Source organism: Anas platyrhynchos, chromosome 20 (genome assembly GCF_047663525.1).
Source record: "Anas platyrhynchos isolate ZD024472 breed Pekin duck chromosome 20, IASCAAS_PekinDuck_T2T, whole genome shotgun sequence".
In the NCBI taxonomy this organism is placed as follows: domain Eukaryota; kingdom Metazoa; phylum Chordata; class Aves; order Anseriformes; family Anatidae; genus Anas; species Anas platyrhynchos.
Genome location: NC_092606.1, coordinates 6669599 through 6686887, shown reverse-complemented (window position 1 = coordinate 6686887; position 17289 = coordinate 6669599). Strand labels below are relative to the sequence as shown.

At 58.9% G+C, this 17289-nt stretch overlaps 1 protein-coding gene across 2 annotated transcripts; it reads left to right on the top strand.

Annotated features, from left to right (window-relative positions):
* Positions 1-4557: 4557 nt before the first annotated feature.
* MMP28 (matrix metallopeptidase 28) lies at positions 4558-16174 on the top strand. Of its 2 annotated transcripts, none has more exons than XM_072025967.1 (8): positions 4558-4843; positions 9697-9776; positions 10153-10301; positions 11959-12200; positions 12604-12849; positions 13176-13325; positions 13575-13742; positions 14832-16174. In XM_072025967.1, the coding sequence occupies exons 1-8, from the start codon at positions 4573-4575 to the stop codon at positions 15224-15226; spliced, it is 1701 nt and encodes a 566-aa protein (XP_071882068.1). In that variant the 5' UTR covers positions 4558-4572; the 3' UTR covers positions 15227-16174. The 2 variants fall into 2 exon arrangements, with proteins under 2 accessions (XP_071882068.1, XP_027327894.2); XM_027472093.3 differs by having other exon boundaries at positions 4664-4843; positions 11959-12180.
* The last annotated feature ends 1115 nt before the right edge of the window (positions 16175-17289 follow it).

Sequence of the window (17289 nt, the reverse complement as noted above, 5' to 3'; positions counted from 1 at the left end):
AAAAATAGCTTGTGTTAACATCTGTAACCCAGCTCCCCAGCGTGGGGGTGCATTCATGGTCATGGTAACAGCTCAAATCAGCCATTACCCCTGGCTGTAGCTGTAATAACTATGCTGTGCCTTTTTAAGGTTTATCCTGGAAAGCAGGGGTCTGGTCAGACGAGGCATTCATCACAAGCTCCGGCCAGCTGGTTCTTAATACAGCAGAGTTTTAAGACACCTGTGTCCTAGTGACATTATGGCTGTCACCTGTGCCCCTCTGGGGAAAGTGATGTGGTTGGAAAAACTGCTGCTTTTAATACTGGGAACAGTTCTAGCTCCTTCTAGGACCTTCTCAGCCCCCAAGCTTTTTTCTCCCCAAGGCTAAGAGCACTTTGCCTTTAAACAGTCACTGCCCAGCTGGATTACCAAGTAGACCAGTATTCATGTAAGCCCTAGGACTGCTGGAGCTGTCACCACCTTCACAGCTTTCCCAGCCTGGCAGTGATGCTGCAGGGTGTTTGTTTAGGATCTCTTCTGTACTGGGGCAAGGCAACCTGTGTTCTTGCATGCTTTTTAAGACCGTGAAAATAACTTCTTCACCAGCTGTTTTGTCTTACAGAAAACTTGCAAGTCAGGCAGGGAAATGGGGATACTCGGTTGCTGGCACATATGGTTTTCAGTTGCTTTTGGTGTAGAGAGAGTTAAATTAATTTGGAGAAGCCTGGGAAGATACGTTCTGTAAGAGACATAAACCCAGATGATGGTTTAACCATGTCATGGCCTCCAGCTGTTTCTGCAAAATCCTTTATAGCCCTGCAGTTTTTCTCAGCAACTACCTTAAGTTCAGCAGGGTAAGCTTTAATGAGGTTAAAAGAAAAGTAAAAAACTTAAAAGAAAAAAAATAATCAGTAGTTAGTATCTCGAGGGTTGAATGAATCCTGGCTCTTCCTGACGTGGTAACATCTGTTCTGGTGAAGCAGATCGCTCTGTGCTGCTATGCAAATAAAGTCTTCTACTAATGGTCAGTGCTTGTTATCAAAAGGCTTTAGAGTTTTCTAGATGCTAGAATTGCTGCTTTTTTTTCTTCTTTAAACAGGCAAGGAAGGTATCTGCAAATGCGTAACTTTCCGTTTTTAGCAGATTAACAGCTGAACTGAAAATAAAAGGCAAATCTCACAAATCCTACTTAGAATTTCTCTCCAGTAGTTACTTGTCTAAAAAACAGAGAGGCTGTCCCCGCAGAGCAAACAGGCTCAGGCTGAGCTGGGAAAAGCTCTGTGCTGATTCCTCCATCTCTTTTATGATCTAGTTTCCTTTTTTTTTTTTTAAGCAGCGAGGTTTTAGTTTTGGAAATCAGTACTGTATGGAATGCTGGCAGTTTATTTATAAAAAATACATCTCGCACTTGCCAAGCTCAACAATGACTTTATAGAGAAAAGCGTAGCGGGAGGATGCCAATGTAGAAGAAGCATATGATCATTACAGAGCTGAAATGCAACAAAAATAGCTAAACAATTTCAGAGAGAGCCAAATACGTTCAGAGCTGTCTCTGTATGGCCAAACCCACCTCGCCCCGAGAAGTAACACGACTTTGTGAGCTGCTCAAACTCCATGAGTCTGGAGAGCAGTGGGCTTTGCTGCTTTGCCTGATCTAGAAATGAAAGTTTGGATTTCCAGGGAAGCAAAGAGCTTGTGTGATGTTGTCCACAGTAGATGGTGTTGCTAATGCTGCTGGAGAACTTGCAAAAGGGCTGAGAAGAGCCTACTTTTCACAAAGTTTTCTGATACGATGATGTTTGCTGGAGCACAGGTGATGTGCTGATCCCAAAGAGATGCACGTGGCTGCAGCAGTCCTCTGGGCGAAGAGCTGGTGGCATTCAGTCAAAACTGCTCGCAGCAAAGGAAGCCCGACCCGTGCAGGTGTGTTTGTGGGACGGCAGCTGGTGTTCCGAGCACGGAAGGGTTGTGCCGAGCAGCAGTGCCAGCTGCAGGGCTGGATGTGGCCCCCCTTCACCCCACCGGTTTCCCGGTAGCTCCACATGCTGCGGGTAAAGCCAAGGAAAGCATGTACAGATTCTGCATTTTCCTTTTTTTTTTCTTTTCCCCTGTGATAAGCATCTGCTCCAGGCTGTCTTGAAGACAGGGTACGGGACTAGGCACGCTCCGTATCCTGCGCATTAAAGGCACGGGAAGTCCTTAGACTTGCAAGAACTTACAGTGTGCAGATGAAGCACACAAGAAAACTATCAAACTATCCAAGCAGGAGAGTTTTGCCCTTGTGGCAGGCTCACAGCTTTGTAAAGTCCTGTGCCTCTCAGAGATTCGGGGTGCTGTCCTACCACAGGCTACTTCTGTAGCTGTGCCCTAACGTGCTGCAGAGCTGAGCACCCCGCAGCAGCAGGATTTGCTCCTAACATCCCCAAAAGTGGCATCCAGCAGCCCATCCTGCTGCTCTCCAGCTGCTGCTGAGCAGCAGATGTCTGAGCAACGACCGCTCTGCAGAGGAGGCAGCTGGAGCGGCTGAAATGGAGCAACGCGAACGCGCGCTTCGAGCGAAGCACTGGAAGTTTTAACTGGCAGCTCTTGTACATCACATCCATCCCCTGTAGAAACTGCCAGAGGGGAGTAATGCTGTTGCTATTTGCTTATCAGTTACGGTAAACACTGAAGCTACCCAGAAATTTCACATGGCGCGGTGCTATTTCGTAACACCCGTTTCTGAGCCGCTCCAGCACTCACCTTCACCAGTGGCAATGCCTGGGCTCGGCTCAGCCCCGCACTGGCCTTGCAAACGAGCCCCCCGGACATTAATGGTAAATGAGGAGCTTGGGAAAGGGGGTTGAAATCGAAGTAGCTGAGCAAATGAGCTGATCTTTTGTGTTAAATGTGAAGGAGATGGCCGTATATTTAGAGACTCAAGAAATCTGCCCTGTTTAGGCAACCAGAGCTTGTTTGGATCTAGTGGTCGTGCTCTTCTGAGAGCTTTTCAGTAAAACTCAGTGAGCTGTTTGCCAAGGCTTAACTCCAGGCTTTACTTCTGGAGTTTCAGTTTTAGGGCAGAAGCCGTAAGGATTCAAGCTCTCTTCCAGCCCACTTCTGAGCTTTCACCAGATGCCGAAAGCTGTCCACCTTTCCACAAGGCAGACAGCTTTTCCGTTCCTGATGCCTCTCTCCTGAGCACAGCTGGATAAACATCCCCGTGCTGTGCACCGGGACCTGCTGAGACCTGCGACTCGGCACCCAGCGCCCCAGGGCCGAATTCTTCCCCGTCTGGGTGCCACATCGGGTATGGAGCGAGGCGGCAGCATCACACAGCACCAGGTCAGGGAGGTGGGGTGCAGGTGCCCCCCAGCCCCTTCCCTGCCTTACACCGAGCAGGAATGGAGCTTCCTGCTGCCGCTGGGCCTGAGCCAGGCACTTTCTCGTCGCCGATATTCTTAAGGCGAACAGCAGATGGATTGGTTGCTTCCTAGAGATGAACCAAACACGGATGCGTTTGCAGACAGGGCCGTTCTTGTTTTGAAAGGAAGCGCGGCTCTGACCTGCGCAAGCGCTCCTTATCGTGCCGCTGCCCTCCCTGTCTGCCAGCCCGGCCTTACTGCCAGCCTCTCCGTGCCCTGCTTCCTTATTTCACCCCATATTTTGCCCCGTGATGCTGATCCCCTTCTCGAAACCCCATGTCCCGAAAAGCCTCCCTTTGCTGCTCTGGGCCCAGTGAGAGGCTGCGGGCTCCCTGCGGCTCTCCTCAAGCTGCACTCCGCAGATGCTGCAGGAGCTGCGGGGCTTGGCATGCCTCAAAAGAAGAGGAAGAGGCCCGGCAGCTTTCAAATAGGTGTGTGGTTGAAGCTGGCATGAAAACAAAAGCAGATATAAGTCACATCCTATTATTATTTTTTTTCTGATCCAGAGCACAATCAAAACATCCTTTCGCTTTAGTCATATTAAAACAAAATAGTCAAACAAAATACTGCGGGGAGTAAACAGAGCTGTTAACTTGTTGTCGTTGGGAACTGCTGGGCTCCAGCAGAGAATCCCCAAAGAGGGATGGATGTGGGGGAACCAGACGAGAGGAGCAGAGCCCGAAGCAACTTGGGCTATGCCCAGGTCGGGTGTTAGGGCCTGGCCACCATTTTGTGTGGCTTGAGGCCATGGCGGTCACTTTGGCCAAAATTGGCACCAGTGTGTGTCCTGTTCTGCACCAGGGAGGCTGAGGAGAAGGATCCGGCCTTGGTGGAGAGAGCTGGGTGTGGGGTGAGGCTATGGGGCAGCTCTCCCTGCCCTACACCTCATGGCACAGCGTGGAGACGGGGCTGGAGACCCCCATGGGAGCGGGTCCCCTGCCTTGACCGAAGGGGAGCCAGGCTGGGAGGGTGTGAGGGGAACAAACGGGCATTGATCCAAAGGGGGGAGCAGTGCTGGTGCCTTAGGGTGCCCTTAGAGCCCCCCGGTGCCCCCCAGCCCCCGGCTGATTTATAAAATTAGGTGGTGACGGCTCGCCCCCCTCAGCCCCACACCCTGAGGCGTGAGGGGGTCCGGAGGTTTGGGGGGGGTCTCTTTATGATCCCCACGGCTTCGGTGATTACAGGAGGGATGAAGGAGACGAGGGGGGACCCCGGGGGAGGTAGGAGGGGGGGGTGGTGCGGAGGAGCCCAGCCCTGCGGGCGGGGCGGGCAGGGGCCGCCCCCGGGGCCGGGCCGGGGAGAAGCGGAGCCGGGACCGGCACCGGGGGAGAAGCAGCGGCGGCGGCAGGAGCAGGAGCAGGGACACGGGCATGGCCGTGGTGCTGAGGGCAGTGCTGGTGCTGGGGCTGCTGGCGGCCGGGGGGGCGGCGGTGGGAGGCAGCCGGCGGCGGCAGGCGGAGGTAGGGCGGCGGCGGCGGCCGGGGGGGTCCGGGCTGGGGCTGGGGCTGGGGCTGGGGCTGGGGCTGGGGGCTGCTTCGGCTCCAGGGAGGCTGGATGGGGGTGGAAAGTGTGTGTATGGGGTCCTTGGGGGGTGTTTGTGTCCCTCGTGGTGTCCCCTTGGGGTTGGGGGGTTTCAGCCTTGGGGTGCTGGCTCGTGGTCCCTGCTGCGTGGACATCCTAAAGCTGGCAAAGCTCTGCCTGAAGGGAGTGAAACCAGCGCTGAAAACCCCACAGATTGTAAGGCCAGGGCTGACAGACCCCCACTGCGGTGTCTGGGGGCTTGGGGAGCTGCCCCGGTGCCTTCGTGCCCCGCAGCGATGCGAGGTGCCCCTGGGATAAATGTCCTGGATAAATAAACGCCGGGAGGCTGGGGTAAGAAAGCATGGCCAAATCCACGGAGCTGTTCAGCTGCTTGTCAGTGGAAGCCGAAATTCTCGTGTAACATCAGACTTCACTTCTAAAGTTATTTCTCTCTCTTTTTTTTTTTTTTAAATAGCTTTTAAAATATCCCGTGCTAACAAAAATGGGCTGTGCGAACTTAGATGTGAACGTCTGAGAAAGCGTCCAGTTGGGTTAAGTTCCTGGCTCGTGCCCTTGTTTTCATTGCATTTGTTACGACGGCAGCTTAAAAAAAAAAAAAATAGCTTGGATATTTAATTCGAAGCACATTTATATTAAACCGTCTCGTTATGTGCAGACTGCAGACAGGAGGAGGTCCGGTGCTGGACAGCACGGAGCTCGGCACACCTGGCTCGTGCGGGAGCACTGCTGGGATGGGGAGGCAGCAGGGACGCGGCGGTGCCCGAGCTGCTCCCATGCCAGGGGGCTTTAAAAGACACGGGGTGTGTGTGTGTGTGCTGGCCTGGCACAGAGCGAAGTGTGTGTCCCCGTGGTTTTGGTGCCAAGGGCGATGAAGTCCCTGCAGGGATTGTGTTTGAAGGTGTGGTGGCCGGAGGAAAAATCGGTGTGAAATTTGAGAAAAGTGGGGAATGGAAATGGAGAGCGAGAAGGGATTGGGGCGTTCTCCTTTCTGGTTTTTATTTTGATTCTTTTTATCCTTTCTCCTTCCCCTCTCAGTGTTGCAGTGGCACAGCCTCGGGCTCTCCCCTCCACCTCGGCAAACCCGGGGCTCACTTTCTGTGTTGGCGTCTGGACGAGCTCTTCCATGGCATGGGGATGGAGCTGGGATGCTCCTGAAATGGGCACCTCGCATTTTCCTTCTGATTGACATAAGGGGAAGAAAAACCTCCCCAGAGTGCTCCCACTTTGGCCTCGGCAGTGCAAACATAGGAGCAGAGGAGTTCTCCTGGCGCTGCCCTCACGGCACGGTGCGGTGTGAGCATGATGCACTCCTGCTCCCTGTTTCCACCTTGGTGATGGCAAAGACCAAATATCTTCTTTCCTTTCTCTCCCGTTGTTCCCTCAGACAGGAGAGCACAACCAGTCTGCGTGATCAGACTGGTTTGTCAGCCGCTCTGCTAGTCACCTTCGGAAAAACTTCCCTGAGTGCTTTGGGTCATTTTCCATCAGTTTCTGTGCCGTGTTTCAGCCCCTGGTGCTTGTTTTCTCTTAGGCGATGCAATATTTCGTCCTCCTGTCCCACAGCATGCTGAGCTTGATGCTCAGCAGCCCAAACAGCCCTGCTGCACCGCTCGAGGAGGGCACGTGTGAAGGAAGAGTAAGGGAGCATAAAACCCACCGGACACGGTGTTCCCCAGCTCCGCATTTTCAAGGGAAAGAAGATAATTCCCTGCTAAAGCAGGTTTTAAGGGTGTGGGTGGGAGAAGAGATGCCTTTGGGGCCGGATCAGGCACAGCAGGGAGCGTGACAGCAGCAGGGCTGGGGGTTTCATCAGCCCCTCGTCGACGTACAGGGTTAGCTGGTGTGGTCACCCCCTCCCACCCTTTCTATGGCAGGCAAGCCGAGCTCTGTGCTTGCTAATTTCCCTTCTTGTGTGTCTCTGTACGTATGCGTGTATAATATTTACACATCCACTTACGCACACGCTTAAACAAAAGAGACACGAGGGCTCTGCCTAAGGGGCTGCGAATGCAGACAGGAATGTGGCGAGAGATGAAGGCTTCCCAGCGCTGCAGCATCCCGGCAGGCAGCGACCTGCGGGCGCTCCTGCCAAAACCTGCTCATGCTGACAGCATCCCGGGGCCAGGCCCCATCGTGTCTGCAGGGGGGGAACCGAGGGAGAGCTTCGTGGTGATGCCTGGTGGTGAAACGCTACGGGATGGAGCTGGGGATGCTCAGCCTTTTTGGGATGCTGCTGGCTTTGCCACGTGGCCAATGTCCTCCAAAAGCGAGGCACAAAATGTTAGCCATCTGCTTCAGACACCGGTCTGTGCTCAGGGGAACGGAGGGGAAAGAGGGGCTTTGTGTCCAGGTGCAGCAGAAGGGACCGCAGGCAGCACGAGCTGCCTGCCAGGCAGGGGGAGAGGCTTGTCCGTGCGTTTCTGGTACTTAAACAGTGGAAACGGGCCAGAAATGTGTCCGGAGGGGGGGCGGGACGGGAGCCTGCTGTCTCTGAGCTGTTGTTATCCCGGTTCCGAGGAGGGAGGTCTGCTTGTGCGTGCTGTTGGCTGTCTTCCACCTGGGGTGCCTGCAGTCGAGGGCAAGGTGTTTCCTTGGCTGCAGCCCTCGGCAGAGCCCATTCCCAGGGCTGTGAGCAGCCCCCGTGGAGAGCCAGGGGCCGGGGAGGGCCCCTCCATCTCCTGCAGACCCGAGGCTCCGCTGCCTCCCGGGCAGCCCCAGACCTTTCCTCTTCTCGTTTCCCTCCCCGCGTGCGGAGGGGGAGCCGGGCATATTTCACGGCAATGCTCAGCCCTTGGCTTCCTGCTGTTTTTCTTCTCCCATTGTATGGAGAGGAGCCCTTCCCCGTCGGGGCAGGAGGGAGAGGGCTTTGCCGGGGCTGAGCATCGCGGCTGCTGGCTCAGCACCAGGGCCACAGGAGCTGCCGGGGGGGCTCTGAGCAAAGCTTGGGGTGAGGGGTGCTGAGACACGGGGCTCTGCGGTTCCTCTGTCACCCCCAGGAGTCCCTGCTCCAGGGGACTTTGTATTCCTCCTTCACACAGTGCGAGGTCGGTGCATCCCTTTCCTTTAGCTCTTTCCAGGTCTGATATCACCGGGGGATAACAGTAACTGCTTATCTCGAGCCTGCACACCTCTGCGTCCCAGGAGCCAGGTGTTAGGTGGAAGAAAACGTGGTAAAATGACGGTGCACGAGAACCTGAGCATGAAACGGTCCCAAAACTGCAGGGAAACAGCCTGCTTTGGGCTGAGTTTCTCACCCAAGGAAATGGGGACGGTAACAGCAGCGAGCAGCTCAGTGCCATCACAGCACAGCTGCTGGGCTGCGTTCCTGCCCCGCGCCCTGACTCGGCCAGATGGGTTTTCATGAGATCATGGCAGGGAAAAACCATTTTCATGCTTCAAGGATGGGATTGTGTTAGGTTACGGGAGGGGAGACAGCTCGGGCTTGTTATGCTGAGGGAAAGAAGAGCGGTGGGAGGAGAGGCTGACACCACGGTGGGCTTTTGAGACCCGGGACTTTTCCTCCTGCTCTGCAGCCCTCAGTTACCAGCAGCAGTGCGACCTTTCGGGGTTATCGCTGTGCATCCATGGGTGTAGCTGGTGGTTTGCTAACTCTGGAGGGGAATGCTGTAAAAACCCAGCCCCAGAGAGAGGAGCAGATGTCTCTGCCCCTCCAGACATCGCCGAGCACCCAGCTCTCATCTTCCTCCTGCCTCTGTCCTGCCACGGCATGGGCTGGGAGGAGGCGTGAAAAGCAGGCAGCCCTGCTGCCCCGTGCAGCACAGCCACTTTCCCTTTTCATCCCCAGCCCTTTTCATTCCTCCTTCCCCTCGCCCCGCTAACAGGATGCGGGGAGGCGGGTTGGTCTGCAGCAAACGTCCCCGGTGGGATGGGGAAGACGGGCGTGGAGCATTCCTGGGAATATTGCTGCTAAACTCCTCAGCAAGCCGGGGGCAGCGGGGGCAGCCACTTGTTTTCTTTGAAATGCAATTTATGTGTTGGAGCAAGTTCAGACCGACAATCTCCGTCCATTTCAGTGGACGATAAGGAGAAGAATGGCTTGGCAGAGCCCATTGCGCCCCGCGTGTGTCTGCTGCTCAGCAGCACATCCTGCCCCGGCCGGCCGGGGAGAGGCTGCAGCCTTTTGGGGGCAGCCTCGGGGCCTGACCCTGCCCGACCCAGCCCTGGTGACCTGGTGAAATCCACAGAAATCCCTGATTGTGATCGGCGTGTTGAGCTGCTGGTTGTTAGAGATGGGCAAGCGGTTTTGCTAACCCCATTGCGGCGGGTTTGAATCCGTGGCAGCAATGTTCCCTGCTCTGTCTCCGTCGGGTGATTGCCAAAAAACCCAAGAGCCGTCAAAAATGAGTGAAAAGCACAGAAAGCTGTCTGAGCACTGCCGTGCGCACGTGTGCTCATGTCGTGGGAATCACAGAAGTCTAACGAAGCAACAGGCAGGAATTTCTGCCCAGCCCTGGGTTTGCCACGCTCTTTCCCACAAAATCTTTATCCTCTGACCTCACACGCCCTGAGCTGCTCCTCTAATTTCAGGTTGGAAATTGGGAGATGTTTCTGCTCAGAAAGAGCAGTCAGGCACTGGGACGGGGAGGTGGTGGAGTCACCATCCCTGGGGGTGTTCAAGGGAAGGTTGGACGTGGTGCTTGGGGACATGGTTTGGTGGGTGACAGTGGTGGAAGGGGGACGGTTGGAGCAGATACCTGGGAGCTCTTTTCCAACCCCAATAACTCTGTGATTCTCCTGTGTCTCCCCGCAGCAATTCCTGCAGAAGTACGGCTACCTGGGAGCTGCACACTCCAGCCCGCACAGCCCCGTGGAGTTCACGGCAGCGCTGAGGTAGGAGCTTTTTGTTTAACACCAGCATCCTGCAGCGCTGCTCCACGGGGTGCTCTGTGCCGCTCGGGGCTCGCCTGCTGTCAGAGCCAAACCCCCGAGCGGTCCTTCGGAGGAGCACCGCTGGCTGGCAGCCTCACGGCGCTGCGTTATTTGCCTTTTATGGCCTGGCTGTCCCCGCTGCAATAATATCTGCAGCGAGGCCGAGGATCTGGCCGGCTGGAAGAGCTCAGAGGGTTTGGGATTGGCAGTGCCTGGTGTTATCTCCCGGATGCTCTCCTGCCAGCGGGGCGCGAAGCTCGCGGGGCAGAGCCCGGCACGGAACCCGGGGCGCTGCTGTTTTAAAATACCGGGTGCTGACATCTCCCTTCCTTTGCAGGGATTTCCAGCGGGTGAGCCACCTCCCACCCAGCGGGGTGCTGGATGCCCCCACGCTGCGGCAGATGGGCCGCCCGCGGTGTGGCACGGGCGATGGGGAGAGCTGGGGCCACCCCGCTGCGCTGCGGCACCGGCGCTCGGCACAGCACGGTGAGCATCGGCATCCTGCAGGGCCTGGGCTCGGGGAGTCTTCCTGGAGGGTTGTGGTGGAAAGGGGAGCAAGGACCACTCGTGGGGAAGCTCAGCAATTCGGGAGGCAGAGCTTGATGGCTCTGAGGTGCCTCCAGGTCACCCTGACCCCGGTGGCACAGTGCAGAGGATCAGGACTGACACAGGGCAAAGGCACATGAGGTCTGACTCTGCTTCCAGCAGATTTTCTTGCTCATGGGTCTCCAGGATTGGGCCTCTTGCCTCCTGTGAGCTCTTGTGGATGAATCGCCTGATTCCTAGAGAGCGAGAGGGCTGGGACCAGCTGTGCGTGGGACATGGGAAAAATGAGGGTGAGATTAAGGCAGGGCTCAGCGCCGTGCCAAGCTGCCTCTGCATCTGGCACAGCTGGTGCTGGGGGACGGACCCAGGGGGACAGACGCAGGGGACAGCCTGGTGCTCCCTGTGCCTCTGGATTGCCATCCAAATCCCTGATGTATGGGATGCGACTGCGGGCAGGGAGACCACAGCAAGTGGGCAGCAGGCAGAGCAGGACCGGAGCCAGCAGCCCCTACCCCGAAAGGCTCCTTGACAGGGTGGCAAGAGGCACGGAGCAGCACCACATCTGTGCCGGGGGGGCGGAGGGGAGGCTGGGGAGCCCGGCGCCGGGCAGGAAGGCTGGAGGCTTTGTGCTAAGCTGCCTGTTTATCCGACCAGGGGCAGGAAGCCGCCGCGGCTGAGCCAGCAAAGCGCTTTGTGAGCCAGCCCGCTGCCAGCCGCGCCGGGACCCTCGGCCAGGTCACCGGCACCGCCGCCACGCGTCCGGCACCCTGCTGGGCTCGGACACCCCGGTGCTGTAGCAAAAGCCAGGGCTTTGTTCTGTGAAAGCCTCCAGAGCTGGTGGGGAGCTGCTGGGACGGGGCCAGGCGGTGCTGGGCTTCCCGGGGAAGTCCCTGCTTGATGGTCTGGGGGGGCAAGCAGTTCCTCTCCTGGACCACAGAAGGGGATGCTGGCAGGGGGCTGCCAGAGCTGCCCCCGGGTGTCTGCAGAGCGCTGTGAAACCCCATCCTGTGGCTTCCCCACCCGTCTGGAGCAGGCGCAGGTGCCGGAGGTCTGTCGCTGCTCCCACGCCTCGGCACCAGCTCTGGCACCCACGTATTCCCAGCGTGGCCCCGCAGCTTCTCTCCCACTCCTGCACGCCCCCGGCCAGATGTGAGCCCCCCCAGCCCAGCTGCTGGAGGTCCTGGGGGGGCAGGATGCTGCACGGCAGCTGCGGGAATGTGCCTCTGCCCCGATGCATGGTCAGAGGACGGTGGGAGGCTTATGGTGGTCTCATGTTCAGGGAGGGAGCTTGGGGAAGCAGGGAAGAGCTGCTGCAGGCCAGGGAGATTTGGGGCTGGTGAACCTCCAGCCCTGTACACGGACACCTCATTTCCCCCTGAGTTTCAGCATCCTCCCCATCCTTTTCCCCTTGCCCCCCCTGTTTTCAGAGGTTCCTTTGCTTTGCCTCCCTGAAAGCCCATCCTTGGGCTGCCTCTTCTGGGCGTGAAGCTGGGCAGGGGCTGGATTTGGCCGTGGGAAGCACAACAAGGCGAGGGCAGGGGGATCGAACCGGGTGGCCCAGCTCCTCCCGTGGCGCTGAGCCCGTCCCGTCCCGCAGGCAGCAAGTGGCACAAGCGGCACCTGACGTACCGGGTGGTGAACTGGCCGCCGTACCTGCCGCAGCACGAGGTGCGCCTGGCCGTCCGGGCCGCCTTCGAGCTCTGGAGCAACGTCTCCTCGCTGGTATTTTGGGAAGCACGAGACGGCCCGGCCGACATCCGCCTCACCTTCTTCCACGGGGACCACAACGACGGGCTCAGCAACGCCTTCGATGGGCCAGGTGCTGGTCGCTCCCCCCTCGTAAGCTTCTCTTTTACAACGGGGGCTCTTCCCGGGGCTGGGGGGAGGCCAGGTTTGTTCCCCCAGGCCCTCTTCCCGAGGTGCCCACGCTGTGAGCGATGGGGATGGAGGGTCCCGAGTCCTGGCCCCAGAGCTCGGGAGCTCCCAGGTTGGGGTGCTCGTGGTGGGCTCATGCTGGTGGCCTCCAAGCAGCCCCCCCTGCCCTGACCCCATCCTCCAGGCACAACTGGTTTGGGTTTTGTGGGTGCACAAATAGCCACGGGAAGCTGGTTTTCCTTTGGGAACCCTGCCGCTGGGCCAAAATCGGTGCCTATTTAAGCACTCCCATGCCCCCCCTGCCCTGGGCTCACACCGGGGGCTGCGTGCTGCCCCCACAACCCCCTGACATCCCTCCCGTCCCCAGGAGGTGCCCTGGCCCACGCCTTCTTCCCCCGCCGTGGAGAAGCCCACTTCGACAGCGCCGAGCGCTGGTCCCTGCGCAGCGGCAAGGGGCGCAACCTCTTCGTGGTGGTGGCGCACGAGGTCGGCCACACTCTGGGGCTGGAGCACTCCCCCGCCCGGAGCGCCCTCATGTCCCCCTACTACAAGAAGCTCAGCAAGGACTTCGTCCTCAGCTGGGATGACATCTTGGCCATCCAGAACTTGTACGGTGAGCATCGCTTCCCCAAAACCTCGGTGGGGAGGGAGGAGCAGGATGGCAGCAGGTCCGTGCAGGGGGTGAGGGCTCCGTGCGTGGTGGGGATGGGTCCTGTCCCTTCATGGGTGCTGCAAGGAGGGCAGGATGGGTACTGGATGATCCAGGGAGAAGCCAGTGCGTGATTTTTTGGGGTACCAAAGGGTCTTCGCCATCATTACAGAGGGTGATAGGAGCCAGGCTGTGTGACACGGAGCACCTGGTGCCCTCTGATGGCTTGCCAGCCTTGTGAGCAACCTGCTCCCATGCCCTGCTCTACGATTCACCCTGCTCCATCCCAGGGAAGCCCTCTAGGGGCTCGGCCATCCAGCTGCCAGGAAGGGTCTTCACTCACTTCCAGGACTGGAGCGGGGACCTGTACGGCGAGGACCGGCAGCGGCAGGGCGCCAGCACCTATTACTGCCACTCCTTCTTCGACGCCGTGACTGCTGGTGGGTGTCTGTGAGCCCTATCCCAAAACCCCACACCATTTCAGTGACCTCTCCCCACACTGATAAGCCCCCGAGGTGGGACAGGAGGGTTCTGATCCTCAGCCCCGTGTGGGCATCCCCAGACACCACAGGGCTGGGGGCGGTGGCGGTGATGAGAGGCGATGCGGAACGTGATGGGCAGCAGGCTGGGGCCAAATTTGGGATTTTGGCACCGTGCTTCTTGCCCTCACGGCCCCCTTTGCCCAGCAGATGTGGACGACAACCTGTACATCTTCAAGGGCGGCCACTTCTGGGTGGTGCCAGCCAGCGGCAACGCCAGCCAGCCCCAGCCCCTGCACGCCCGCTGGCCCGGGCTCCCTGCCGGCATCGACGCCTGCGCCTGCTCCCCGCTCAGCCACAGCTTCTACTTCTTCAAAGGTCAGTGAGGCGCAGGCTGTGGCTGGTGTCTGTCCGTCCTGTGCTGCTCTGTCCGTCCGGGTCTGCCCCTGCACCCCCAGCCTGGTGTGGTGCCGGGGTGCTGGGTGTCGCTGGGTGCTGGGGGTGCCGGCTCCTGGCTGCTGTGCTGGTCACAGGTTCAAAGCAGATGCATTTTGGGGAGAAAATGCTCTCTGGAGATGCGCAGCTGCTGGCAGCTGGATGAGCACCGCGTTACGGTGCCCGTGATTCGTGCCCCCCGTGCCCGGTGCCTTGCTGCCATCTGCAAGCTGCCGGTGGTGGCACAGCTGGCGGGGCACAGGAAGGGCAGCCCAGGCAGCCAGGACACCGGGGTCAGCCCGAGCTTTTCATGGAAACCACTCTCCAGCCCGTCAGAAAGGGGGCTTTGTTGCTCCGGCTGGGGGAGAGCCAAAAGCCCCCCTCCGCGGGGCCTGACCCGGCACGGCCTGCGAGCAGAAAGGGGCTTTTGTCTGGGGCAGAGCAGTGCCACGGCTCCGCGGGGAGGGCGGGCGCCGGGGCTGGCCCCAATCCCTCTGGCTGCAGCGGGGTTTTTGGCTGTCCCAGCCCGGGAGGGCCGTGGGGCTGTCTGTCCTGCTGTGCAGGAGGAGGGTGAGGTTTGCACTGGGGTTAGGGGACAGCGTGGTGGCCCTGCTGTGTTCCCAGCTGTCCCTTTAGCCCCTCGAGTGACCTTGCCTCAGTTTCCCCACCCCGCTGCGTGTTGGGTGGGATGGGATGGAGGGGGCACAGGGCAGGAGAAACCTGGAGCCTCTCCCCAACCCATGGACAAAACCCTTCATCCTCATCCCTCCTCCAGCATGAGGGCAGCAGCACAGCACAACGACTTCATCCCCACGAGCCCCATTTCCCCCCACAACCACATCTTCATGCCCCGGGGGCTGCTTCTTCCCATGCTGGTCCATGGGGAAACCCAACGGGGACGTGCTCATGGTGGTGCCAGCCGTGTCACCGGGGGGCTGGGTGGCCCCTCTGTGGCCGAGACAGACGGATCAGCCCCCGGGGTGTCCCCCTCACCACATTTTTGTGCTCTGCCCCCTCTCCCTTCTCTTCCAGGAGGCCGATGCTGGCGCTACCAAGGCTCCACCCTGCTGCCAGGCTTCCCCCAAAAGTGCAGCGCCCGCGGGCTCCCGCGGCACCCCGACACGGCCCTCTACTTCCAGCGGCTCCGGCGCCTGGTGCTCTTCAAGGGCGCCAAGTACTTCGTGGCGAGCGAGGAGAGCCTCTCCCTGGAGCCCTACTACCCCCGCAGCCTGCGGGACTGGGACGGCGTCCCCCCCGGCACCACGGGGGCCCTGGCGCGCCGCGACGGCTCCGTCTACTTCTTTCGGGACGAGCGGTACTGGCGCTTCGACCAGGCCAAGCTGCGGGTGGTGGCCACGGGCAAGTGGGCCACGCAGCTGCCGTGGATGGGCTGCTGGGACGCCAACGGGGGGCAGGCCCTCTTCTGAGCCCCACCGCCACCGCTGAGCATCGTTCCCGAGCGTGCTGGGATGAAACGGGGGCTGAGCCCCACCTCGGTCCTCAGCATGGGCCCTGCTGTCTCAGGACAGCTCTCGGGGTCCCGAAGCGGCGTCCCCGAGCTGCGGGGATGGGGCTGGGACCACGCAGCCTCCAGCCCAGCAGGGCCGACCTCGCCAGGTGGGCTGTGATGCTGGGGAGGAGGCATTTCTTTAAAAAAAAAAAAAAGGAAAAGCCCATGAGAAAACATGGAGACTGCAATTGTGCCCGTTTCTGATGACTTTCAGGATTGTTTTGTGCCTTTCTTCCAAGCCAGGACTTGTTTGTTGCTACTTTATTTCTTGTTTTCTGGTGATCAGGCAGAGAAGTGCCTTGCCCATGGGTGCTGTAGCGCTTGGGTGTTTTTTAAACAAGTGACTGGGAATGTTTTCCTGTTAAAACAAGAAGAAAAGAGACATTTGGACATAACCACGGGCCCAGGCTGAACTGTGCAAGAGACGGCGAGCAGGACAAATGGACGTGTCCATGCACACAGGCTCATGAGGACGGCCTGGCCGCACAGTCCTTGTTCCTTTTACAAACCTCGAACCACTGCACCCACCACTGCCAACAGGACGGGCATTGTCCCCAAGAGCCCCCAGGGAACGTGGGGTCCCCAGGGCTCAACCTCCGTGCGTGCAAACACCAGCAACCCCCTCCCTAGGCAGGACGGGGCTGAGCGCTGTGGAACCTCCTCCGATTTGAGATTTTGGAGCATTTTGGGTTGTTTTCTGGGACGTTTGTGAATGAACCCTTCCACACGGCTTAAAATCTCAGGGGATTTTTCAGTGTTGCCAAAGAGCCGGGGCCGTGTTTTGGGCTGTGCTGAGTGGCAGTGCTGCAGCATCGCTCGCAGCCAGCCCCAGGGCTCCTGGTGGCAAATAAACCCAACCTCTGGATTTGTTGCCATTTGTTTTCATGCCATGCCTTCATATTTTTTTTAAAATCCAATCTCGTGTTTCCTGCAAGGGATGAATTAAGATGCATGTGTGTGCCTTTGGGGCCGGGGTGGGCACGGCTCCGTTTGCCCCAAGGTTCTGTGCGAAAGGGATCGGTCTCACCAAAATGCAGCCCTGTGAAGCACAAGATGCTGAAGAAAACAGGGAACCTCTCCTCCCTGCCTCATCCCAAGCTATGGAGGATTCCTCCACGCCTTGTGATGCGTTAATAATATTATTTTTTCCCAGGGTGGGTGGTGGACCATGGGTCCCCCCCGTCCACAGGAAACCATCGTGCTCTGCCCCAGCCGGGCTGTTTTTTTCCCCAAGCAGGCGTCGGGTGCGTGCCGTCGGGGTGCTGACTCTGCCTCTTGGCCAAGGAGCTGCAGGAGGAGAAAGCAAGAGCTGTTTGCTCCCCTTGTTTGCTTTCCTTCATGCCGTGACACGCCGGGCATCCCACGTGCGCTGCCCATTGACCGGGCGGTGTTTTGTCTGCAGGGGAAGGCGGCGGCGGAGGTGCTGTGGGGATGTTTGCAGAGGTCGGGACACCTCGGTCGGTGCCTCCAGCCCCTCTCCAAAGCTCCTGCACCCCGCAGGGTGCAGGGCCAGGGGGTGAGCGTGCACCCCGAGCCGTGTCACCGTCCCCTCTGTGGCACAAGGCTCCTTTTCTCCTCCTCGTCTGCTTGCAGGGCACGCCAGGCGCCCGCTGCGCATTCCCCACCCCGGGGAATAGCTGGGATTCCTGCATTGCCTCCCCCAAAATGGCACCAAAGGCAGCAGCAGCAGGCAGAGGACGGAGTCCCTGAGCAGCAGGAACCCCCCTGAGCTCCCCAGAGACTTTTCCAGTCCCAAGGTGTGAGAAATCACTGGCAGAGCTGCTTTTTGCACCAGCACCTCGGAGCTGGGGTGCTCTGCAACAGCTTTTGGTTTGGAGCCCTGCGAGGCTGCAGATTCCCGGAGTGCCCACTCGCTGCTGTGCCCCGTGGTGATCGCCGTGAAGCCCCAGCTCCTGGCGCCGTGCCCTCTGCGGAGGAGCTTGGCTCTTGTTCAGGGCCTCACAGCACAGAGATCGCAAG